Source organism: Atta cephalotes, assembly GCF_000143395.1.
Source record: "Atta cephalotes unplaced genomic scaffold scaffold00067, whole genome shotgun sequence".
NCBI lineage: Eukaryota > Metazoa > Arthropoda > Insecta > Hymenoptera > Formicidae > Atta > Atta cephalotes.
In genome coordinates, this window is record NW_012130131.1 from 529,567 (window position 1) to 556,409 (window position 26,843).

The 26,843-nt window shown below is 31.7% G+C and overlaps 1 protein-coding gene across 1 annotated transcript in view; it reads left to right on the forward strand.

Moving 5' to 3' along the window:
- LOC105623879 overlaps nucleotides 1–21,308 on the forward strand; it is a 22,755-nt gene extending 1,447 nt beyond the window's left edge. Inside the window, exon 2 of the mRNA XM_012205252.1 lies at nucleotides 16,221–21,308. Coding sequence (XP_012060642.1) covers nucleotides 16,221–21,308 — 5,088 coding nt within the window. The remainder of the gene's footprint in view (nucleotides 1–16,220) is intronic.
- The last annotated feature ends 5,535 nt before the right edge of the window (nucleotides 21,309–26,843 follow it).

Sequence of the window (26,843 nt, forward strand, 5' to 3'; positions counted from 1 at the left end):
TCTCTGTGTGTGTGCATGCGCGCGCGCGCGCGCGCGCACACACACGCACGCACAGAGAGAGGGGGGAGGGAGAGAGAGAGAGAATTTATATAGATATGTAGTTGAGAATTTACATTGACTTATGTTGTAATCTTATTTTCAAAATAATAAGTATTAATAATCAATGTGCCAATGTATAATTGATAATTTTTGAAATGTTAAACTAAATTTTAGATCAGGGTCATTTTTAATCAATATTTTGTGTAAACAACATGATCTGATATGTGTAATGGTACACTCAAAAAATACAATGCATTAAATACGGATTAAATGCATTACATAATTATCTGTGTAATAATTAATATATATTAGATCTATTAAATCAAATTTGTTTTTCTATTTAATTATTTGATGATCACTATCTCATTGCTCGTTATTGACATTTATCTACAATAAGATTTAATAGTCGGTATAGTAGGAAACATACGATAATGTTACATGTTAGATTTCTATTATACCATTACATCGTGCAATTGTATATTTTGAATAACCCATATTCACAGTCCGTTCTTATTTCAAGATACTATTAAAGACATTCTTATACGAATTTCCTGTTAAATTTAAATGATTAAAAGCAAAAAACTAATAATATACTAATTTAATGATTTATTAATTTCATAGCATATATATTTATTTCAAACTCAATAATACTCGATTTTTATTAAAATCTGTGATTTTAATGTTATCGTCGGAGTTTGATTATCAATAAAGATGAAAACTGAAGAGGAAAAAATTGTAATTTTACGGCAATAGATAAAATATTATAACATTACATATATGCATACTTATTTATGAAGCATCTATAAAATAAAAAATCATGAATTTAATGATATTATCGAAATACTTATATAATTAATAAAATATAAAAAAATTTATATCAATCTTCAGGCTCTCAGAGTCCTTTTTAAAAGAACAAAAGTTTGTCGGATTAATGATCTTTAATAGTATCTCTGTTTAAGACTATTTTAGCATTCGAGCAGCATGCTACCAATACTATTGTGTCATTCTCTCCAACATGCTCGTACTATAGCTCTTAGGGCCATCACACACAAAATTATAAGCTGCATAATCATAACATAAAACTCATAGACCAATGAACATCTTATGTAAATCAACATGACATCTTTATGTTGGATTCTTATTGATTCATGACCTTGTCGCTGTGGTTATACAGCTTATGTAATTTTGTGTGTAATGGCCCTTACTCATTCCAACACACTTACTGGAGTGAGTAGAAACATGTTTAAGAATGTGAACAAATCTTTTACTGTTGCTTTCCTTCAATCAAATCTGATCTAATTCGACTACTATACCGTGGCATCTCTTCCAATTTAAGGCCACACCACAGATTTTTGCATAATTCATAAGACATAATGGCTTCTGCGCTGCACATAGAACGCGGCAATACTTGCCGCGCGATGGAAGTTCATGCAATAGCCAATTATCGCTTTTCTTTATAAAAGCGAAAGAATAATTTTTAATTGGTGATTACCACACCACCTTCCAGCGCGCGTTGCCGCGTCCTGTATGCAGGAACCGCAAGAGAATCAGTATAAAATGAAGATTTATGATTGGTCAATTCTCTTATGCCTATGTTTTATGTATTATGCAAAGATCTGTTGCAGCCTTGGAAATAGTGCGCGGAGCAAAGCATGCGCTCGAGGTCACAGTAATGCCCCCTATCTCTATTCAATATTCATCATTTGCTACATTTGATACTGGTATAATTGGCATTTGAGTCGAGATTTTAGAAGAAGCATTTTAAAAGAAGACGAAGAAGCTATACTCCACAGACACAATAAAGTAATAAACCTTAAAACTTAAGGAATTGACCAATCATAGTCAATTATTCTTCTCATATTCGACTGTGATCAATTTCTTAAGGCTTAAGACTTACTCTATAGTATTTACGGAGTTATCATTCATGGGCTCATTAGCCTATACGAAGTTAGCTCCTCACTTTGAGAATTAATGTATTTTGATAATTGTGTTGAATTGGGCTTGGTTTATGTTGATGTACGAATATCGTAATATAATAAATAATAAAAATAAATAATAAAAATTTTTTTGTCTGCTCTTCACTTAACATTTTTTTCTATTTTTTTAAAATTATGATATGATTGTGCTAAAGTATTATCTTCAAATAATGATAACAGAAGCTGAGACAAAAATAATAATAAATTTTGATAAATCTGAACATAACTAATGTTTACATTCGAATCCGTTATTCAAATGACATAAAACTGCATATCTCAGATGTGCTAGCCTAAGGGTGATATTTCATTTATGCGTTTTTGTCGCACAACAAATTTTTCAAGCTTGTTGATTGGCTGTGGGTTAGAGAGATCCGAGGATCTCTCTGTTCTATACGTTTTTGTCGTAAAAAAACAAATGAAATTTGCACCCTAACATAAGTTAGCACAACCTTCTTTCATACAACGATATTAAGGGTACTTTACTCTTGCTTGCGGCTCTTTGCACTTGGTTTTTTATCTACCAATCGGTTTGTAGTACTTCGGTGTCGACAATACTACATATTGGAAGTACAAATTAGTTCGGTCCGTTTTTTTGTGTTCAAAAAAATTTGCATTTATTTGCAATGCATTTATTTCAAAACAAAATGAATGAACAGATCAAATAAAGTATTGTCCATCGTTGCCTATTATTTTTTCCCATCTCTCAGGCAATTTTCGAATCCCATCTCGAAAAAATGACTCGTCTTTGGAGACGATCCAATTTTGGAACCAATTTTCGATTTCTGCGAAAGAAGTGAACCGGTGACTTGACAAATCGAGCTGCATCCTTCGGAACAACCAGTAATCAGAAAGAGCAATGTCCGGAGAATACGGCGGGTGCAGTAAAACATCCCATATGAGTGTTTCCAAATATTTTTTTACGACTTTAGCGATATGAGGCCGAGCGTTGTCATGAAGAAGAATAACTTTATCATGTCTTTGCTCATATTCTGGCTTTTTTTCGCAATGCACGGCTCAAACGAATCAATTGTAGCCGATCGCCCGTAATGGAATCGTCAAGTTCAGGTTTCAGCAGCTCATAGTAAACAAGACCTTTTTGGTCCCACCAGATACAGAGCATGATCTTCATGAATGTTCGACCATAGTGTTGATGTTAAGGTTGATGGCAACGATTGACCGAGCTTAGCGTAGTATTTTTTCTTCTTGGAGTTGTCGTAGAATATCCACTTCTCATCTCCAGTCACAATCCGATACAAAAAACCTTTTCTCTGTTATCTTTGAATCAGCTGTTCGCAAATGAAAAATCGCCTTTCAACGTCTCTCGGTTTCAGTTCATAAGGCATCCAATTTCCTTGTTTTTGAATCATTCCCCTCTCAATCGTATAGAAACGGCTTGTTGAATTACCCCCAATGATTCTGCAAGCTCCTCTTGCATTTGACTCTGATCTTCTTCGAGTAATGCCTCTAATTCTTTGTCTTCAAATTTTTTTGGCTGTCCAGAGCGAGGCTTGTCTTCAACGCTGAAATCTCCATCCTTGAAACGTGGAAACCATTCCTTACATGATTTATCAGTTGGAGCAGTTTCACCATAAACTTCGACAAGCATTCGATGAGCTTCAGCCGCACTTTTCTTCCAATTAAAGCAGAAAATCAAAATCTCCCGCAAATGCTGCTTGCTTAACACAAAATTCGACATTTCAAACACAGTAAAAATCAAGATTTTTGTATGAAACTCAAAGCGATAAACTGAATATTATTAGCAGATGTTTAACCTCTCTGAAACCGCCAAAATCAGCTGTCACTATCAACCATTCACAACAACTGGAGGAACAACATCTTTAGGAAAACGGACCGAACTAATTTGTATCCCAATATCTGAGTTGTGCTAGTCTAGCACAAATCAACACAACCTTCAAATTCTTCGGCACAACAATATTAAGGGTACTTTGACTCTTACTCGCGGATCTTCGTGCTCGGTCTTTTTTTTACCCTTGTTCAACTGACCCCCCCCCTACACGCCGAAATAAAAAATGCATGGCTCAGAATTAGAAGCTATTTAGCTTTTGAACCCTGTAAAAAATTTTGAGCTCCTCTCGGTTAATAAGAATCTTCATTTAAAGGCAGGCTAAGACGTTCACTCAGCCTCCCATCTCTTAAAATTAACGATAGAAAATCGCTCATAGGCTCAGAATTAGAAGATCTTTGTGAGCTCTTAAATGAGTATTCTTTTCCATTTTTTTAGCTCTATCTCTTATTCTCAAAACACTCCTAAAACTAGTTTAAACTAATCTAAACTTAAGAAGTAAATCACTAAAAATAGCACATCTAAAATTTTATTATTGGGAGTACAAATAAGTTTCCACCGTTTGTAAAAGACGGCGCCACTAATAAACTATAGTTAAAATTGTTTGATTTTGTCGTTTGTAAAACGATATATCGTAAGAGTGGACATCCAACAACACCATAACCTTGAAATATTAGCGATTTTGTATCAGCATCATATTTTTTTTGTACGAAAATGTCGAGTTTTAAACCGAAAAAGCGTCATTTGCGGGAACTTTTGATTTACTTCTTTAATTTGAAGAAATCTGCAGCTGAGGCTCATAGATTGCTTGTAAAAGCATATAGTGATACTGCCTTAAGTGAGAGAAGTTGTCGTGAGTGGTTTCAAAAGTTTAAGAACGGTGAATTTGACGTCGAAGACAAAGAACGTAGCGGAAGGCCGAAAGTGTATAAAGACGCGGAATTGAAGCATTATTGGATGAAGATTCGTGCCAAACGCAAAAAGAACTTGCACTTACATTAGGAATGACTCAACAAACGATTTCATATCGTTTGAAATCATTGGGAATGATTCAAAAGCAAGGGAATTGGGTTCCATATGAACTGAAGCCGAGAAACGTTGAACGCCGATTTTTCACATGTGAAATGCTGTTTGCCAGGCATAAATGAAATGATTTTTGCATCGTATAACCACTGGTGATGAAAAACCCACTACGATAACCCAAAGAAGAGGAAATCATGGAGATCACCTGGCTATGCTTCAACATCGACGGCCGAATATTCATGGAAAAAAACTCATGTTGGGTATTTGGTGGGATCAGCTTGGTGTCGTGTATTATGAGTTGCTTAAACCAAACGAGACCACTGAGGCTCTCTACCGAACACAATTGATAAGATTGAGCCGAGCACTCAAGGAAAAACGCGCCCACTATTACTCCAGGCATGACCAAATTATTCTCCTGCATGATAATGCTTGACTACATGTTGCGGCGCCGGTCAAAACCTACTTAGGAACACTCAAATGGGAAGTTCTATCCCACCCGTATTCTTCAAACATTGCTCCTTCCGACTACCACTTGTTCTGATCGATGATGCATGGCCTGTCTGAGCAGCACTTCACATCATATGAAGATACCAAAAATTGTATCGATGATTGGATAGTCTCAAAAGATGAAGCGTTCTTCCGACGCGGTATTCATGCTACCAGAAAGATGAGAAAAAGTAGCTAGCGATGGCCATTACTTTGAATAAAAATTATGTACCGTAATCTTTCACAATAAATGCTTAATTTTTAATTATTAAAAAACGGCGGAAACTTATTTGTATTTCCAATAATGAATATGGTTCTGTTATAAATCTGATACAAAAATATATCCTTAATTTTTAACAACCCTTAGCAAGAAAATCATTCCCTACCCTTTTCACGCAAGAGAGAACTGTATTACCGAACGGAAAAATAAATCTTCCCCGTCTTTTCAGAAAGCTATACAGAATTGGGAAATAAATTTTATGATAAATATGGAAATTATGATATGGAAATTATCTGCCGATTTAGGAGTTCGCGAAATACGCACAAACCAATTTTTGAGCTACAACCCTTTAATAGAAAAACTACTGCCTGCCCTTTTTTTACTAGGGAGAACTATGTTACAAGATTGTAAAATAAGTAAAATCATTTTTAAGACGGGAAATTAAAGTTTTGCTTATTAAAACAAAATTCAAATCTTTATATATTATACTTTAAGATAGGATAGGATATTATAGTATCTTAAGGAAATATTTTGATATATCTGGCATATTGAAGAATAAAAAAATCTTCTGCATACCATTTGATAGATTTGTTTTATGTATTTTAGTATTGAAATTAGATTATTTTAATGCAAATGTTGAAATGATGGTGAGTGCTCTTATTACCCGTCCACTGCTCATATTATTCTTAGGTAGACTAATAAAAGTATCCTTAGTAATATGAGCATTAGAAATTTTTTGTAAGAAATAGTATAGAAATGAAAGATTTAAATGTGCGTGCGTGCAAGAAACATTTTATTGGAATAAATAGCAATCAGATGTTTATTTAATATAATCCTAAAGTAATACTACATTTATAAATATTTAGTAAATATTACAAAATGATAATACTTAAATATATGTAAAAGTAACATTTTTGGTTATATTAACCAAATATTGGTATTATTTTTCACCATACATTTAATAGTTATTATCAAACTCTAAGAGTTAACGAGGTTAACTGCTAAAAAATATACTCTCTCTAACAGTGATTGCTAATTATGACAATACAACACATTTTATTGCTAACTTATATTGTTAATATTGTTATCTTATGTACTGCCACCTATTGCACACAATATTGCCAAATATGGTTAATGTATTGCTATGTATTACTACGTATTGCTAGCATATTGCTAGTATTACTGCTTGCATTACCTGTTTTATTACTGTACTGTCGCAATATATTTCTAAAGAAATGTATATTGATTGCCATATTGGTTGATCCCTCACCAGACTCTTTGAACGATAATGAAAATGCTCATAATGCTCATACATAACCATGTATACCTACTCGAAAAACTCGTGTCTAATAAATCAATAATGGTCTCGGGACTTTATGAAATTAGAATAACTCAATACTTTCCAAATTTACAAAATATTTTTACTTTACAAATATTAACATGCGGAACAAAATATTTTATCTCAATGTAGATTGGAGATCTTAATGAAGTTAGAGGAAAAAATGTAAGAAATAAAAAATAATGTACCTATTTATGTAATATAAATATCCGAAGTACATAAATTTAGCAATTTCGCAACATATTGGAATGTTGCGAAGAGAGATGCATCTTTTTACAATAGTTGATATTATATCAACCTCAGAAATATAAAATGCTCATATTACCTGTAGTGTTTATAATATATGATCCTAACCTTGTATTACGATTCATCTGTATCTTTTTTTTTAATAAGGAAAACTTTTTACAATTTCCATAAAATGACTTATTTTCTGATTTCGTAACATGGTTCTTTTTAGCGTGAAAAGAGTAGGAGGAGGTTTTTTCAGTCAAGTGGTTGCTAAAAAATTGGTTTATACGTATTTCGAGAGCTCCTAAATCAGCGCATAATTTTCTATCATAAAATGATTTTTTTCCCCATTCTGTAATACAGTTTTTTCTTGCGTGAAAGGGTAGGAGATGATTTTCCTACTTAGGAGTTGCAACTCTAAAATTAAGGATTATATATTTTTGTATTAGATTCATGCCAGAACCATATTCATTAATGAAATTTTAGATGTAGAGCTATTTTCGGTGACTTATTTTTTGAGTTTCGAAGTTTTAAGGGACAAGGGATGAAGTTCAAAAATGAAAAATCACTGATTTAAAAGCTTGTAAAGAGCTTCTAATTCTGAACCTACGAGCGATTTCCTATTGTTGATTTTGAGAGATAGAAGGGGTATCCACTCAAGTCCCCCATCTTTAAATTAAGATTCATCCTAACCAGGGTAAGCTCAAAAATTTTTTTGCGGGGTTTGAAATCTCAAATCTAGCTTCTAATTCTGAGCTATGCGTATTTTTATTTCAGCTTGGTGGGGAAGGGGCAGCTGGACAAGGCTCTTTTTTTGTCAATAAATCGGATTTGTAGTGCTTCGATGTCGACAATACTGCATATCTAACTTGTGTTAGCACAACTAAATATTCAGTATTATCAATTATGAAAGCATTACAAACCTGATTTATGGACAAAAAAGCTGAGCGCGAAAGACCGCAAGCAAGTGTCCTTAATATTGTTGTACCGAGGAATCTGAAATTATGTTGACTTATGCTAGATAGCACAATTGAGATATGCAGTTTTATGCCATTTGAATGCTCGAGTGTAAATACTAATTATATTCAGATATGTCAAAAATTACTTTTTGTCGTAACTTCTGATGTTGTCATTATTTAAAGGTAATATTGGGAGTACAAATTAGTTCGATCCGTTTTTTTGTATTCAAAAATGCATTTATTTCAAAACAAAATGAATGAACAGATCAATTAAAGTCCAATTATTTTCATCGCTGCCTACTACTTTTTCCATCTCTCAGGCAATTTTCAAATTCCATTTCGAAAAAATGACTCGTCTTTGGAGACGATCCAATTTTGGAGCCAATTTTCGATTTCTGCGAAAGAAGTAAACCGGTGACTTGTCAAATCGTGCTGCATCCTTCGGAACAAGTAATCAGAAAGAGCAATGTCCGGAGAATACGACGGGTGCGGTAAAACATCCCATTTGAGCGTTTACAAATATTTTTTTACGACTTTAGCGACATGAGACCGAGTGTTGTCATAAAGAAGAATAACTTTATCATGTTTCTGCTCGTATTACAGCTGTTTTTCTCGCAATGCACGAATCAATTGTAGCCAATACCGATCGCCCATAATGGAATCGCCAGGTTTCAGCAGCTCATAGTAAACAAAACCCTTTTGGTCCCACCAGATACAGAGCATGATCTTCATGAATGTTCGACCGTAGTGTTGATGTTAAGGTTGATGGCAACGATTGACCGAGCTTAGCGTAGTATTTTTTCTTCTTGGGGTTGTCGTAGAATATCCACTTCTCATCTCCAGTCACAATCCGATACAAAAACCTTTTCTCTGTTATCTTTGAATCAGCTGTTCGCAAATGAAAAATCGCCTTTCAACGTCTCTCGGTTTCAGTTCATAAAACATCCAATTTCCTTGTTTTTGAATCATTCCCCTCTCAATCGTATAGAAACGGCTTGTTGAATTACCCCCAATGATTCTGCAAGCTCCTCTTGCGTTTGACTCTGATCTTCTTCGAGTAATGCCTCTAATTCTTTGTCTTCGAATTTTTTTGGCTGTCCAGAGCGAGGCTTGTCTTCAACGCTGAAATCTCCATCCTTGAAACGTCGAAACCATTCCCTACATGATTTATCAGTTGGAGCAGTTTCACCATAAACTTCGACAAGCATTCGATGAGCTTCAGCCGCACTTTTCTTCCAATTAAAGCAGAAAATCAAAATCTCCCGCAAATGCTACTTGCTTAACACAAAATTCGACATTTCAAACACAGTAAAAATCAAGATTTTTGTATGAAACTCAAAGCGATATAAACTGAATATTATTAGCAGATGTTTAACCTCTTTGAAACCGCCAAAATCAGCTGTCAACCATTCACAACAGCTGGAACAATCTTTAGGGAAACGAACCGAACTAACTTGTACTCCCAATACTTTAATGTAATATTAGCACAACCTAGCACAATTTAGAAGATTAGAAAAAAGGCAAAGATGAGAACACCAAAAAAATTTTTTTTCTATTTTTTTTAACGTATTTTTTTCACATTACGATATTAATATTTTGCAATGCAGCATAAATCTAGCACAATTTTCAAAATATTATCATTAATTCTAAAAATGGGGGATTAACTTTGTATAAGTTATTTATTAGACGTAATGAGTTTAAATCGAGCTTTGACCTCTCTGAAGATGAGGTTTCGAAACAATAATTTTTCCGAAATATTATATTATTAGCCTAATTTCCAACTCCAATCTTGGGAATCGATGCATATATTTACTTATATATGGGACCTATAGTTTTTAACATGATTTTAACACGAACCGACGGTAATAAATATACCCTCACTGGTTTGCCATTACCTTCCGATAGGTGACGATCAAATCAAATTAATTATTTTGGATGAATTTGAACCTTGGATTTTCAGCATAGAAAATAGCCGCGCTATGTACACCACGTTACATTCGTCTTTGTCTAACGCGCGTAATAGTATGGAATAGAACTACAAAAAAATGTGACATTACGAAGTTTGGTACATGAAAAAAGCCAGGAGATGTGTATTCAATCTCAGGTCTCTCTCTGCTAAAAATTAATTGGAGATTTCAGATGCAAAAAGAATTGGACCAATTGCATTGATCACAGACATATAAGATAGACTCAGTATTATATAGTTGGATTTGGCAGAACGGTGCGAGAGACGAAATCGGAGCAACTTATCCTTCTCTGCACGCGCAACTTGACCTTTATATTACTGAAAAAAAATAAAGTAAGATATGAAAGTAATGGTAATACTCAAGAATTCTACCTTCCTTACAGATTTTGATGAAATTAAAGTAGAAAATATTTATTCTAGTCTCTCACTTACAGTCTTAAGCCAATCAGAGGGCCATATTAGCATCTTAAGACATTACTTAATAGTTAATAGTTTTTCTCTTGGCTGCACTATCGCCCACCAGTGCAACACTCAGTGTAGTGCGTTTCCTTGGCTGATGATAAGCGAACTCATTCAATGTAATGTGTTTCCATGATTATAATGTAATGCAAATTTTATACACAAAGTGGGTTTTGTTACACGAAGCTGTCTCAAAGACAGTGTGGAGCCAGTGACATTAAAAATTTGAAAATGAAAGTCAACCGGCAGCAGAATTAAACACATAGCATGAAGTAGTGTATACATTTGTGCAAGGTTACACTCAGTGTATCCCAAGAGAAAACGCTATAAGACAGTCTTAAAATAAGAACTAGATGTCTATCCACGTAGCGGAATAGTGTAACGCACCAATTGTAGTTGTAAATACAGTATAAAACACTTGTGATTGGTTCTACTTTTGTTCCGCGTTACGCTACTCCGCTGCATGGGTAAACATTCTATGAATACCGGCCTGAGTTTATCTTATATGCCTATGGCATTAATTACCGAATTGTTCAAATGTGATTTGTTTTTTCTCTGAAATCTCGGATTGATTTCCAGCATCATGGATACAAGGCTTTAGGAGATCCTAAAGTCTGTTTTGTCAACCAACGTAATTTTTTTTATTTTTTGTTTTTTTCAGATTTAAAAATCCTTTTCTAGAATTAAGGTATAAACAATAATAAAATTCAAATCGGTCGACTTTATATTTAGTGAAAACGAAAAAATTATAAAATTTAAGTCTATTTTACCTGCTCTTAATCCAATGTAGCATTTAAAGATGTCATTTGCTACGATTTAATTCATACAAACTTTTTAATGTATTTATGTAAAATCATACAAATTCTATGTATTTATGTAATGTAATGTATTTATGTAAAATGGAAATGACTTGGACTACGGATTACGGACACGGACATGAACAATATTGAGTTTTTAGAATTAGGATCTGAACACAAAGGTGGCCGTAATTGAGTCGTAAAATGTAAGTCGTTTTCGTATGTATTCGTAGATCAACATAATTTTGATGTAACTATACATGTGCCAATATAGTTTAAGTTCAGATGCTACAGAAGATTGATGTCCTAGAAAATTTATACGTATATATGCGTGCAGTATTGATATATCAAGCTGGGATCCAATTATTTCAAAATGCTCTGAACGTTACGCTCCAAATGCTATGTTTGATCCATTAATATTCGTGAGTGCTACGTGGTCCATGAGTGCTACATGAACGCTTCAATCCTCTTCCTAAAGAGTAGGAGCAAAAATATATTGTCGTATATGAGAATAGAAATTTATTGGAAATATTTTAAATAATAATAATCCTCAAGTGGACTAATCATATTAATATTATACATGCTTTGTAACTCTCGCAGTGTCAAATGGACCGCTGCTCCAATGTGTGAAAGTCTGTAAAATAGTGATCCCGTTGGAATTCACTCTTTGGTTTAGGATCCCTGAGGATACTGGCATGACAGTCAAACTCCAAGAAAATAATTGATTTACCGATTTATATAATATATATATGATTTATGAAATCTCAACTGATTACTACATGGTGCTACATCAATATCGCACATACACATAACACATAATTTTAGTGCAATCTTTTTTCCTATACTGAAGTTTTTAAGCTTATAAAAACACAGTATTGTTTTTTCATGTAATCTCTAATCCGAACTAATTCGAACAGTGTTGTTAGAATTAAAAAATAAATTGTTAAATGACAAAAATATATCAGATTGAGTTAAAAGTAAAAAATTTTTGTTTATTTTATTTATTTACTGTCTTTTTTGCAATCAAGTTGGTTTGCAGACCAGATTTATTGTAATATCAGGATGCTAATATAATTAAAAATGTACCCAAATGTATTAGAATACAATTGTACTAAATTTTGACGCTTCAAATTTTGACAAAGCTTGTTTTATATGCTTAAAGTATAAAGTAAAACTTTTATATTGTTAGGAAAAGTCTTTTTACAAATTAGCATAATTGCTAACTATGCTTTTTACAAGAGTATAATTGAAACATATTTTTTACATTGTTTACAAATCATAAATTAAATATATATATCGCTTTTGATCGATGATTTTGCCATTTTTAGTGTCATTATTTCATCGGTATAGAATTTATGTGATTTTTTCGATAAAAAATCGAGATGAATGATTTTCGCAGGCCTCTTTGAGTTTACTCTATTAAAGAAGTTTTGCAAAGACCAATAGTAATCGAACGATGCAGGGGACTATCAGGACTATACGGTAGACACATCAATATTTCCTAGCCAAGCTCTCTTAATTTTTGTCGAATCATCAAAGACTTGTGATAAACCAACCGTTGTCATGATGAAAGACCTTTTGTACTGATCAATTCTTGCTTTTCCTGAATGGATTGCTCCAATCGCATTAGTTGTTTACAGTACAGAACAGAATTAATCGTTTTGCCTGGCGACAGCAGTTCATAATGAATTTCTTTCCAATTCCCCTAGATATACAGTATCATCTTTAGCGTCAATCTTTGCGATTGTTTGTAGTGCCTTACTTCATCATAATATGATAATGTTCGAAAAAGATCATGGACGAAATATGTTATCCACTTTTCATCGCCCGTTATCAATCTTTTTATCAGAAAATTTCGTTTTGTTTCAGCAGCAATTCGCAAATGGAAATTAGATCCATTAAATTTTTTACCGTTAAATCATGTAGCATCCAAACATCGAGCTTCTTTATGTATCCAGCCTTACGCAACTCCAAAACGGTTTTATGATCAATGCTTAGTTCCTTACTTATGTCATAGCTACTCACATGACAATTTTCTTCAATTTTTTGGAAGATTTCATCGATATTTTCTACAATATGTCGACCATATGAAGAATGATGTATATTTTTGACATCGAAATTTCCATGTCGAAATCGGCGAAACCAATTCACTGCTGTTTATCTAATTAGAGCATCCTCTCCATAAACACGACAAAGGACTTTGCCCAATTTTAGAGGAATTTGAATCCCGGATGAAGAACTTTGAGACATGTCTCAAAATTTTAAGATATCAAAAGAGAATAAAAAATTCCATAAGCCCAACTTTATAGGAGAGATTTCCTGAGTGCTAGAACTATTCAAAGTTCGCTATTATGATCACGTATCACTAATCTTATCCAATTTCTTTGCGTTCAGGCATGCACCTCCCCGTTATATCAACGGCGATATCAAAGAATTGTATCAAAGAACATTGAAGTAATATTTAAAATATATTTGGTACAGTTCATTAATCTGACTAAGTCGCGATTCATGCCGTCATGTCATAGAAATTCGGATTTGTAATAACAGCGATGCCTTTGGAATTGATGCCTCTGGAGGGGATGAACAAGCGGCGAATGACCAATCGAGATAAACCAGCCTTTGGTACGGAGTCATTTCGAAGCAGCTACTGGTCGTCGCGATGAGATCCACTATGCGCAATGTGAAAATATTAAAAAAATATTTAATAATAATATTTAAAAAACCAATCGCGTAAACATTTATTGGCTGGAGAAATGCTAGATTTGGAACAAGAGTCTAGTCCACAAGAGCCCCACTCGACTATTTAAATATATATCATGTCTGTTGATGCCATTATAAAAGAAAACTTACTCAAACGAGAAATGTTATAATTAAAAATACTGAACCTTTGTCAAATCAATGCAGCCTCTTTATTAAATGAATTAAAATCTTTTGTTTCATACTTTGTCTCTCTCTCCCTTTTCATCGATTAATATATCATTTATAATTATTCATTTGGGGTCCAAAAAAGGTTTTAGTTGTCTTCATCAAAATTGGACATATTCCAGATACTAAATGATTTGAGAAATTGAATAAAACTAGTTCTACAATGGTACGCAATACATGGTCATAATACTTCGAACAGCTTGTAGCATTCAAGGGAACTCATTTTACAAAGTCGTGCATATGAAACTTTTTAATCTTTTTTTCATACTCTACAATCCTAACTAGATCTCAATGCTGTTCAGCCAGAACCCAAACTGGACATAGCCCTTTTTTCTTGCGCAGCGTTTTTTCCTTTTTTATAATCTTCTTGTTTTTCTTATATAGGCCTCTCTCATATACTTATGATGCGCACGTTATTATTCAACTGCTACGAGCACATGGAACAATTTTAATGCATTTTAATGCAGATTCCGAATGGACTTTTCAAGAGATGTTTCTGTAAGCAAGGATACTCTCAAGAAGTTGCCGATCTTTTTCGAGATGAAATATAAACATAAATATTTTCTTGGTTTTCCTACTAAGACCCGGGACCTCTGGAATATATATGATAGATCAATGCGTTGTCTGCCATGCTTGCGCTCCCATTTTTATAATAAAAAAGTGGAATGTCGGAAATCTGATTTTCATTCATTTTCAAACTTGATCGAATATGTCAATATCGTTCAATCATCTATGATGATCTATGATAATCTACTTCAAATATAATATGAAATAGTATCTTTCCAACGATATACAATACGTCACACGTAAAAATATCGACCAGATCTTCAGCTATATGTCTCTATCAGCTATATGTAAAAAGACTTTTTCCTTAACCCAATATAAATTGTTTTTATATGTCAACACACTATAGACTCTCGTTAAACGAAAAGATTGCCGCTTATGCGGGGAGAACAGTAGAGAGCCTCGCAGAGAGAAAGTGGCAAATTACTTCTCCTCTGATTGGATCATCAAAGCTCCATAGGCATAGAAGAAATTGGAAAAAATTGATGAAGCCGACGGTCTTGATTGGAGACAGGCATTGAAACTCTATTCACATGACGAGTTTGTCATTCTCTCCCTCTGAGACTCTCTAGAGGAGAGAGAACAACTATTACATTCTATGTTGTCACCTTGCTTTCTCCTGTAAAAAATACGGATCCTGGGACCGTATGTTCCTTGAGCTCAAGAATTTAGTGAGCATGAGCTAGTTGCTAAACCTGGTGATGACATTAGACTGCGATTACCACCACCACCACCACGATTAGGGTTATCAAAGAAAAAAAAGTTACCTTTACAATACAATTTTATTTAAAAATTCTTTTAATTTCACGGGAATATACGCAAGATAACTCAAATAACGGATGATATAATAAAATACTCAGTTTGGGCTGCGTTCCAAACACAGGGTACGCAACGCTTGCAAGTATCATTTTATCCTTATTGTTACAAATATTAAATAATGAAATGATATATGCGAGCGTGTGTTAAGTGGAATACACTTTTAGCACTACAAATGCTTCGAAGCATTTGTAACATCAAGTGGACCGTAGCCTAATCAGTATACAGATTTTAACCAATATTAAATTGAACAAATAAATTTAAAATGTAAAGTAACTGTAAAAATAACTGTTAAATTAATTACTAGTTATTGGAAGAAATGTAAGTTAAGTTACAGTTATAGATATAAAAAAGGAACTAAGTTAAGTTCCACTAAAAAAAATAACTGTAACTTAGTTACAAGTAACTAGTTACTTCCCAACCCTGAGTTTATACTTATTAATTAAGAGAGAAAGAATAGTAAATTCATTCAGTAAGGCACTGTTTGTAATGCATATTTACGTTAATTCATTTTAGTTTTTTTAAATTAGTTTTTTATATTTGTGGGATTTTGAATATATTTCATTGTCTTCTTTGTAGCAGATTTAAGAAGTTAAAAATTGATTTGTATGTTTTTCAGCTTGGTATAGAAATCCAAAATGGGACGAAGATTAAGCAAGAGCCTATTGATACATCATCGCATACTGATACAACTGAATATGATACTCCTATAGTTAAAAATTATTATAGTTTAATTGATCATGATCATCATTATTGCGACAAATCATTATCTAATAAGTCATGTAAAAGCATAAATAACACAGAAAACAGACATTCGAATGGTCATAATGCATATTCAAATGACGTAACTAATATTGTTAATACAGATCGTAAAAATGTAAAAACAAAGAAAGAAATAGATAATACTTTACCACGTTTTAAGAAACGGAAATATTCCAATGAAATCTTTAGTAATAAAAACACTAATGCATTATGTTCAGTAACTAAAAATGTTAAGAGAAAAAGGAAACAAAAAAGCATTATATTAGATTATAAAAAAAAAATACAATGTAAGAATAAATTAAAAAAGGGATTTACATGTGATATATGTTTTAGAAAATTCAGTTGTCTTTCATATTGGAAAATCCATAAACAATATTACAAACTTGATAAAAGTAATAAGTGCAGGGTTTGTAATAAATATTTCATAGCTAACGACAAATTACAGTCTGATACGTGTCATTGCGTACATAGCATGCGTAGTACATACTTATCTTCATACAATTGTAATTTTTGCAATCGTACTTTTAAGAAAAAATTACTTTTACAATCTCACTTATTTCATGTACATAATGAGTTAATATGTTTTAATGACACTGTTAAACGTGAGATTTCCAAATCCAAGATCTTTAAAGTAAATATATCTTCTGAAGATGATATTTTAAGAATTAATGTAAATAAAAACTCATTATATTCAAATCTTGTTCAATCAGAAAAGATAAATACTAAGCTTATAAACGTAAATAAATCTCGTACCGATGATGTGATTAATACTGAGAAATCAAAACCCGAAAAATTATTCAATAATGAAGTGTCGTCAATTAAAGATAAAAGATTACGGCAACCAACATTAACGGAATATCTTGAGCTTTGCAAAAAGAAACGTAATATTAAATTCAGTCCAAGTAAATTGAACATTACAAAAGATGATTTTCCTATGTATGCTTTTTATCATGATAATCAAATAGAAAAACTTCCAGAAGAACAAAATGGACAAATTGATCCTTTATCTACACAATCAGATAATCTTCTTCTAAAACGAACAATACGTTCTATTCAGAAACAAAGTATGAAACATGAAATGCATAAAAAGCCATTTGTAAAACTACATGCAGATGTTGAAATGATGAAGTCTTTTCTAGAAAAACTTTCTGATACGGTTGTCGAAAATAAAATAACCGAAGATGGAACAAGTAATATTATTTCATATGATCGTGGAATACCTTATAGTTTACGATCTTTAAATGGAGTCTCTTCCGGGGAAGCAAGTTCAAATTTAGGAATGAGAGAGAACAAAAGTGTATCTAAGAAATCTCGATTTGGTACAGAATTTAATATTAAAAATAAAAGAAATAGGATTGATTTAGAAAAGATAACTTCTAAAGTGGATTGGAAAATTATTATGACTCATTTTAAATGCAAGGAGTGTACAATTTTTTTAACAAGATGTGATAAACAACTAAGAAATTCTTATCAAATTTCTGCTTTTAAAGCCAAGAAAAACACTTGTCTTACTTCTGGATTTCAAGAAAGTGATGTACGAAATAAAGTAAAACTAAAAGACGTAGAGGTTTCTTTGGAACGTTTAACAATTGTTCCAACTGTACATATAAAAGAAAAAACACCAGATGTCGAGAAACACAATAACAATTATTTTTTGTGTAAAGTTTGTAAGGAGAGTTTTTCTTCAAAATTGGCCAAACGTATACATATTAAGTCATCTCATATAGCATATATGTCAAGCATATGTGGTGCACGTTATAAGTTGAAATTTAAATTACTTCAGCATTATCTACGCGAACACGTTTCTAAACAAAATCAATGTTGTATTTGTTATATGCTATTATCTGATTATGAAGCGTTGAAGCAACACTTAAATGTTCATTGTCTGAAATATATTCAACGACAGGACGACCAATATTTAATAGATACTGAATTAGAATGCAACTTGACCAAAAAATCTAAGTATCTTCGTGACGAGACATTCTTGTCACGAATATCTTTGAAAGAACATCAAAGTCATTGTACAGTACAAAAAGAAATAGAAGAAGATCAGAAAGATTCCATGGAAGAAACAAATTTATCCCCGAAAGATATTCCCGAAGTACAGCACGAGAAGACCGATAATATAGTTGACATAACATGTAACGAAAAAATTAATCTGGATGATTTATGTAATCCATTAAATAGTGATAGTGTAAAAAAATCGAATGAACATCAAATATCACTTCATAATAAAAAAGAACAAGAAATTAATAAAGCTAATCAAAACATTCTTGTTAATAATAACTTAATTAAGGAGGAAATAGGAACTATTAACGAATCGCAACACTCTAAAAAGCTTTTGGAAAATAATTCTACAATTAGTAATCAAGATATCGCGAATACACAATTGAATAACATTGCAACAAAGAATGGAACTTATCCCTGCGATATATGTGGAAAGCAATTTCAAACTCCCAAGAATTTGGAGATGCATGTACGCAATTTTAGTTTTACCTCCGATATTTGTCCATTGTGTGGCACTGGATTTAGTTCTAAACGTTTTTTACAGTCACATATCACTGCAGCGCATGTACCACATATTTCAAAAACTTACAATTTTCATTGTGTATTCTGTAACCAAGGTTTTTTTAAAAAACACGATCTTCGGTCTCATATATTACATTTACATGGTCAACAAGTACTCAATACGCTCACATGCAATCCTAATAATCAAGAGAAATCTAATGAATCAGTTACCCATAGCACAGTATGTAATGTTTGTAATTTGGTATTTGAAACTCATGATCGCTATGTTGAGCATCGAATGTACTATTATAAAAATCATACATTTATATGCTCACTTTGTGAACAAAACTTTCAAGGAATGTACATGTTTCATCATCATAACAAACTTACACATTGTCCAGAAGATAAACGCAAGTCATATAATTACATCTGCGAGGTATGTCATGAGGGATTCAATCATGAGTCACATTTTTATTCGCATAATATGCATGTGCATTCGAATGAAGTGAATTTAGGTGAGATTGCAAAAGAATCTGAAGATACCAAGAATAGAAGTCGGGATTCATCTAACGTCCAGAAACAGATTAGAAATTGTTCTACGAATCAAGAAAAACAAAATGAACAATCAAATGAGTATACTTGTCAAATTTGTCAGATGAAATGTAGAAATATGAATCATATGATAATGCACAAAGAATTTTATTCCAATGATGGCGATTTTAAATGTGACAAGTGTAATAGACAATGCAAAACATTTGATTTTCTTAATCAACATAAGAAATTAACTCATTCTTGTCGGGATGTTTATAATGGACATATATGTTACATTTGTGGCGAAGTCCTGGAAACAGGTATTTTATTGGAATGTCACGAAAAACACTTCCATTCAAATATTATCAGCAATAATATGGATAATTGGAAGAATTGTAATCAGCTATCATCTTCAAATATAATATATCTAAGTAAATCTAAAAACAATGCATGTAATGTAACTGAATATAAATGCTTATTTTGTGATATGAAGTTCTCTACTCCTAACACTGTCCAAACACATATTGTTTATGTTCATATGGATGATATGATAGCTGAACGAGCTACTTTAAAACTTGCTCTTCCCATTACTAATAGCAATAGCATTCAAAAACAATTTGAAATTGGTCAAATACCATCAACATCGTCATTGTCATCATCATCATCATCATCATCATCATCATCATCATCATCATCATCATTATCATCATCATCATCATCATCATCATCTGAAAGTAAATTAGCTGAACTTCTTCAAAGATCGACAATTCAACAATCTAGTAACATTGAAAATAGTATAGTTAAAAATGGAATGAACAATAAAACTGTTGAACTGTTTAAGAACTTCAGAACTATGTATCAAAAAAATACAATTACGGAGAAGACTTCAAATCCATGTATTAATAAATCTAAAGACAATATTTCAACATGTAATATTATTGCATTAAATACGGAATCAAAAGATATTCCAGTTTCTTCATCCGTTACAACTTCTAGGATTGTTGCATCAAATACTGAAGTTGGAAACAATGCTTCAGTTTTTTTATCCACTGGATCGATATTTAAAACTATATCCAATACTGAATCCAAAAATAACATTTCAATTTCTTTACTTGGATCAACCAACAATCTCCGAAAAGGTTATGAAATTCCTTTAAAATCTGGTTCGACCAATAAATTTAAAACTAACTCATTAGCTAAGGAATCTATAATAATTAATAAATCCAAAACAGTACCTGCATATCTTTTACCAACTAGACCTCTATCAACATTCAAACGTATTATGCCAAAATCTTGGAAAAGCAATGAAATTACAAATCAGAAATCTGAATCAGTGAACACTTATGCTACTGGTCATGGTTATTCATGCCCATTATGTCCTTTAGAATACCCATCCTTGCTGTTCTTCCATGCACATCTCAAATATGCTCATGCAGATTCTATCGTTTCCATTCGAACTAATGAATTGACTGTCCCACAGGTGAATAAATCTCAGAAAGCCTTTATGATAGAATGTTTATTGTGTCCATGTACCTTCCCCGATGAAACCAAGTATAAGAAGCACTTAAGAAACTCTCATACATATTATGTGTATATCCCAAACTCTCAAGAAATGACAAAAATTAATAACGTGCGTAATTCTTTAACACAGATAAACGTTAACAGAAAAAGCACAGTTCCTGAAACAATTACTATAGATGATGATAATGATGATGATGATGATGATGATGATGATGATGATGATGATGATGATGATAACGTCAAGAATACATTAGATCAAGGAGCAGCTGAAGTTACAGCGCTCAATTCCAAAGAACAGAATGAGAAAATTGGTAAATTAAGAGTGAAACCTCTTGCAAAAATCATTGAAAATTTATCTATGGATTCTGCATCGAAACTTTTATAGATTAAACAAACTATTTTGATATCAAATTGCCATTAAAATGCAATTAATAACACATCAATTTACAAAATATTTAAATGATAAACTGGTATAACAAAAAAATGTCACTTCAGTTTTGATAATTTATTGCAGAAAGAATCGAATGAGGAAAAAAACTAATTTTTTATTGCAATTTATATATATATATATATAAATAATTTTATATATGTATAAAATTTGTTGCAATATGTGGACATCTATAATATCTAATTAATATTGAATTCTGATTAGTTAGGTATATTGATTCTGTTTTACCAAATCAAATGTATGTACTTATATACAAACAAATAAAAAATTATAAACGAATGCAAGAAAAGTAGGATAAGTTAGTTATTATTAATGCGAGAATAATAGGAAAAGTTATTATTAATTTGTATGTAACTTCTTTGAATAAAAAAGAGGCAATTATTGCATAAATGTATCGCTCATTTGATATACAACATGGTGGAAAATGTACTTTTTTTTTTAGCTGCTTGCAAAAAATCAGAAATACAAAGAAAAAACTTTAGAAACATATTCAAAAAAAGAACATACGTTTATTCTTTTGCAATTATTAGATTAAAATTGAATTTAAAAATTAATATTATAAAATTTTTATGATTTAACATTTATTTTCTGAAACATTTTGTTTTTTAAGTTGTGTCGTTGTGTAACAAATGTGAGCGATATTTTTATCTATTTATCAAACAATATAGTCCGTATTCAGAACACGCTTTTATCTCTGAAATTCTATAATATGCATGATGTAAAGTACAATATGTTAATGCGCTAACATACATCTTTGTAAGCGCGTTCTGAATACGGGCCCATAAGTGCATTAGGGTTTTATTTAAACAATAAATGCACTTATTTTCTTGTATCATTGTATTAACATAATTGTATTAACATAATTTTATATTAATTAATAGATATTGTATTAATATTAATTATTATATTAATATAATAAATAATCTTATATTAATAAAGATATTAATCTCGATATTAATCTTACATTAATTATCAAATATTGTAAATTGATTTAATTATGTTGTTAAGGAAATCCTAAAGTTGTCAATTTTACTGATTTTAATAGAATTTACACACAGGATTTATGTGTCATTGACACATCTCTACACATTACTACATTAATATCGTATGCTTACATGTGCACAAATTTTTTAATTAATCTTTCATTCTAGAAACATTTTCATTTAATTTTTGCTTTGTTTAATTTCTAGTCCAAGATTTTATATGTATAAAGTATGAAATTTGTATATAAAGTGAATATTGTTACGTCGATGCTAAAAATCGATAACTATAATTTTTTCCAACTTTTTAATGTAAAATCAACTGATTTAGTGACTACGTTATACTTTAATTGTAGAAAAGGATTTTTTAAATCTGTGTGTGTATAAAAGAAGTTAGAAAAATACTTATTTGAAAAATAATCGACTAAAAGACGACTTTAGGATTTCCTTAAATAAAATCCCCGAAATTAAAATTATAATCGAAGTTTAAAAAATGTAATATCACTTCTAAATATTTTTAAAGTTTGTCTTACATGTATAAGAATAAGTAGGAATAACATAATTCTAATGTTTTTGTAAGTAGCATTTAAAAGTTTTGTGTTTAAGATATAAATATATTGTTACATTAAAATTAAATTGTTTCATCAAATGTATCTTTTAAAAAATTGCCATTAAAAATCAATAAAAACTTTATATTTCTATTTGTGAATTTTACTATAATTCTTTCATAATTTTATAAAATCTTAATTCCTGTTTGGTGATATGGCTCCGCACACAAACGCAGCAACACTTGCCGCGTAGAGGAAGTTATCGTACTAACCAATAATTCTGTGTTCTTAAGTCGGCCTCATTATGCAAAACTTCTAGAAATGATGTAATATTATTTCCGCCATGCGGCAAAAGTTGGATTGAGTTCAACTTTTGTCGCGCGGTGGAAATTATATATTACTTTTAAATACGAAGCGCCACTACGGCTGAATGTTAAGATGAGCTATTATATATATTCATATAAATGAATTAATTTCAGAAATGATAATTGCCGATATGATTGTCGGATTTTCAGACCGTAGTGGCGCTTCGTATTTAAAGTAATGTATTTAACATAAATGGTCTTGTTTCTAATGATGATTGTTTTTAATGATTAAATATATAACATTAAGGGTCAGTTGTTTCATCTTTTGATAAATTTTACCTGTTGGGTAAAAAGCAAGATTAACCCAATCACATGCGCGAATTACAAGATTTATCTCACAGATAAAATTTACCAAAAGGTGGAACAACCGGCCCTAACTTCCGCAAATATAAAAATAAATTAGTGTTACATGAAAAATATTTTTTGCAACTATATTCAAGTTACACTAACATTTGGCAAATTATTTATTATTTGTTTACATATGTCATATTTGCATCTACAATTAAATTCACAAAAATAATTTTGTTACTGATAATTCTGTGCATCCAATTGGACACTTTTTACAGCATATTAAATAAAGAAATATAGCTAATGTGATTTAAATTTATTAATTAGAAAAAATAAAAATTCAAGAAACAAAAAATTAAAAATGGTTACAATTACTTTGCGAAATATTTGATTAAGCTATTTGTTTATATCTCAGCGAGCTACCCCAGATTTTAAAAAATCAGATTTCCATGTCAATTCATTGCTGAGAAAATGTAAATTTAGCAAATTTTAACGCACGAAATCAAATATGCGCGAATCGCCGAGCGGACCGGTCTTCCCCACTCGATTGCGCGCCGGCTTCCCTCACTCCGCCCGGCGCACTGCTTCGCTCGCATTCTTCAACTTTCCAATGGTTTTAAACAAACTTTTTTAGTAACAAAAAATTCGAGAATTTTTCAATAGCAAATTCAATTCTTTCTTGACAAATTGGTGCCAAACAAAACTCCTAATCTTAAAAATTAAAGCCACAGTGATTTAAAAAAAAAATTGTATCTCGGACTCCTAATAATCGGAGGATAATCTTTTTTTTTAAATTCGTAGAGAAATGTCAGATGTAGAATGCTTCACTTGCTGGCTTTGATACAATGCATATTAACAGAATTATTTCCATTTTTTTATACAGAAAAAAATATCCACTTTTTAAAAGCTTTTTATAATAATTTAACTGCAAAAAATCATTTTGTTATTAAATGTACGTGATAATGCAATTCTTGAAGAAGAAAAATCACTCCTGTAAATTGCTATGCAACTCTTTAAAAATGAAGAAATTAAGTTTTCCGCAGACAAGTTTTTAATTAATAAATGGCTTTTTGCAAAAATTAATGAACATTTCAGACTTGTTCATAGCTAGAGTTCATACTCGGATGTTAGGTGTTGATCATTTTATTTGGCTAGTCATTTAGATTGAGAAGAAAGAGTGGCGATTGCAATGGAATTAAATATTCTTTTAAATAATAAATGAAATAAAAATGTGAATTTATGTAATTATTATAACTTAATCTATTTATTTTTTGGCATATTAGAACTACAATGGATGTGTAGCAGTTTACTGCATAAACTCTGCCAAAAAATTATAAAATGTGTCATTTTCCAGAAAGAAAAAAAATTTGAGTTAAAAATATAAGACGATAAGACTGGATTCCGTCTGATAATTCGGTGTTATGTGAAGTTAGTAATTTGCTTTTATAATTTTTTAACAAAAAATAAATTATTTTTAAATAAATAAATTATTAAATGATGTATATTATTCAGATATATTTTGATGTCACGAATGTATTGTTACCACGGGATCAAAGACGCACCAAGCGCATACGTTTGATGCGTTTTAAATGTTTCACAGAAGAGACATTATTTTATATCAATCTTTCAACATTTCAGTTTTTTAAAAATATGAAATCAGTAATTAAACAAAATTTAGAAGTACTTTCAATTCAAGACAATAACATAAAATCACAAAATTTTTATTCAAGAGATTCCAAGATCTTTCGTATTTGCTGCCAAATTGTCACGATCTCAAAAATAAGATAATTAAAAAATACATGCACACTTCATTTGAAAACGTTTTCTGTAATAATCCGCAATAACAGAGCCAATTTTGCTAGTAAAAGTATGACTATGCACCTAAATATTAAATTTAACTTAGTTATTAAACTTAGTTATGCATAATAATCAAAGAATATTATTAGTTTATTATTTTCAATTTTGTATTTATTTATTATTTTAAATATTATTATTATTATTAACTTGTTATTTGCTTATTATAATAATGTTTAATATTGTATAATTGTAATAATGTTTAATATTCTTGAGAGGGGTCCATGGGTCCTTTCTATATAAACATTATGTGTTTCTTCCGTGTCCAGATCCATTCTTGGAATGCCAACATTTGTGAATTTTGCAATTCACTTCATCAGGGCGAGGAGCAGCCTGATACTGAGCTGTTCCTCCGAGTCGTCTTTTTTTATATATTACGCTACTTGTGGAGGGGGAGAAGAGAATTGTGGAGGATGGGATGGGGAGAAGGGTGGGGGAAATCGGTCAATCCTCATTAACCGGGAGAATAGTTTTCCATATTTTATTTATGTTTTAGCCATTATCTCTATTTAGATTGTTAGGATATTTTTGTATCTCTTCTCTATATTTTCTTGGAAAGTATGATAATGTTGGCTATTGTGATCGTTTTGTCAAACAGTATTTGATGTCCTGTTTTGATGTTATGTTCTGATAGTGCTGATTGCGTGACATATTTTAACCTGATATCATGTTGGTGTTCTTTTATCCATAGATTGACCATTTTCTCAGTTTCTGCAATGTACTTGCCCACAGGAACAAGGAATTTTGTTCCTGCGGAACTGAATGGAAGTTTTTGATCTTTAGGATTTCTTAAGATTTGTCCTATCTTTTTGGGTGGTTTATAGATATTAGGTGTACAACTTTGCTTCCGCCGTTTTTTTTCCGAAATTCGAGGCTTTATATAAAAAACTATTGTAGGCTTATTATAAAAAACTGGTCATACATTTATGATTCAAAGTATTGTCCATCGCTGGCCATTACTTTCTCCCAGCTTTCGGGTAGCGTACGAATCCCGCGTCGAAAAAACTGGTCATCTTTTGAGGCTATCCACGAATCGATCCAATTTTTTACTTCTTCATAAGACCGTGCTGGTCAGCCAGGCCGTGTGCCATTGATCGAAACAAGTGATAGTCAGAGGGAACAACGTCTGAAGAATACGGCGGGTGGGGTAGGACTTCCCATTTCAACGTTTCCAAGTATGTTTTGACCACTTTCGCAACATGGGGTCGAGCATTGTCATGCGGCAAAATCACTTTATCGTGTCTCTCGTTGTATTGCGTTGTATTGCCGTTTGTCTTTCAATGCTCGGCTCAAACGGATCAATTGCGTTCGATACCGATCGCCTGTGATTGTTTCAGTCGATTTTAACAGTTCATAATACACTACGCCGAGCTGGTCCCACCAAATAGAGAGCATGACCTTGGACATCAAAATCACCGTTCTTGAAGCGTTGAAACC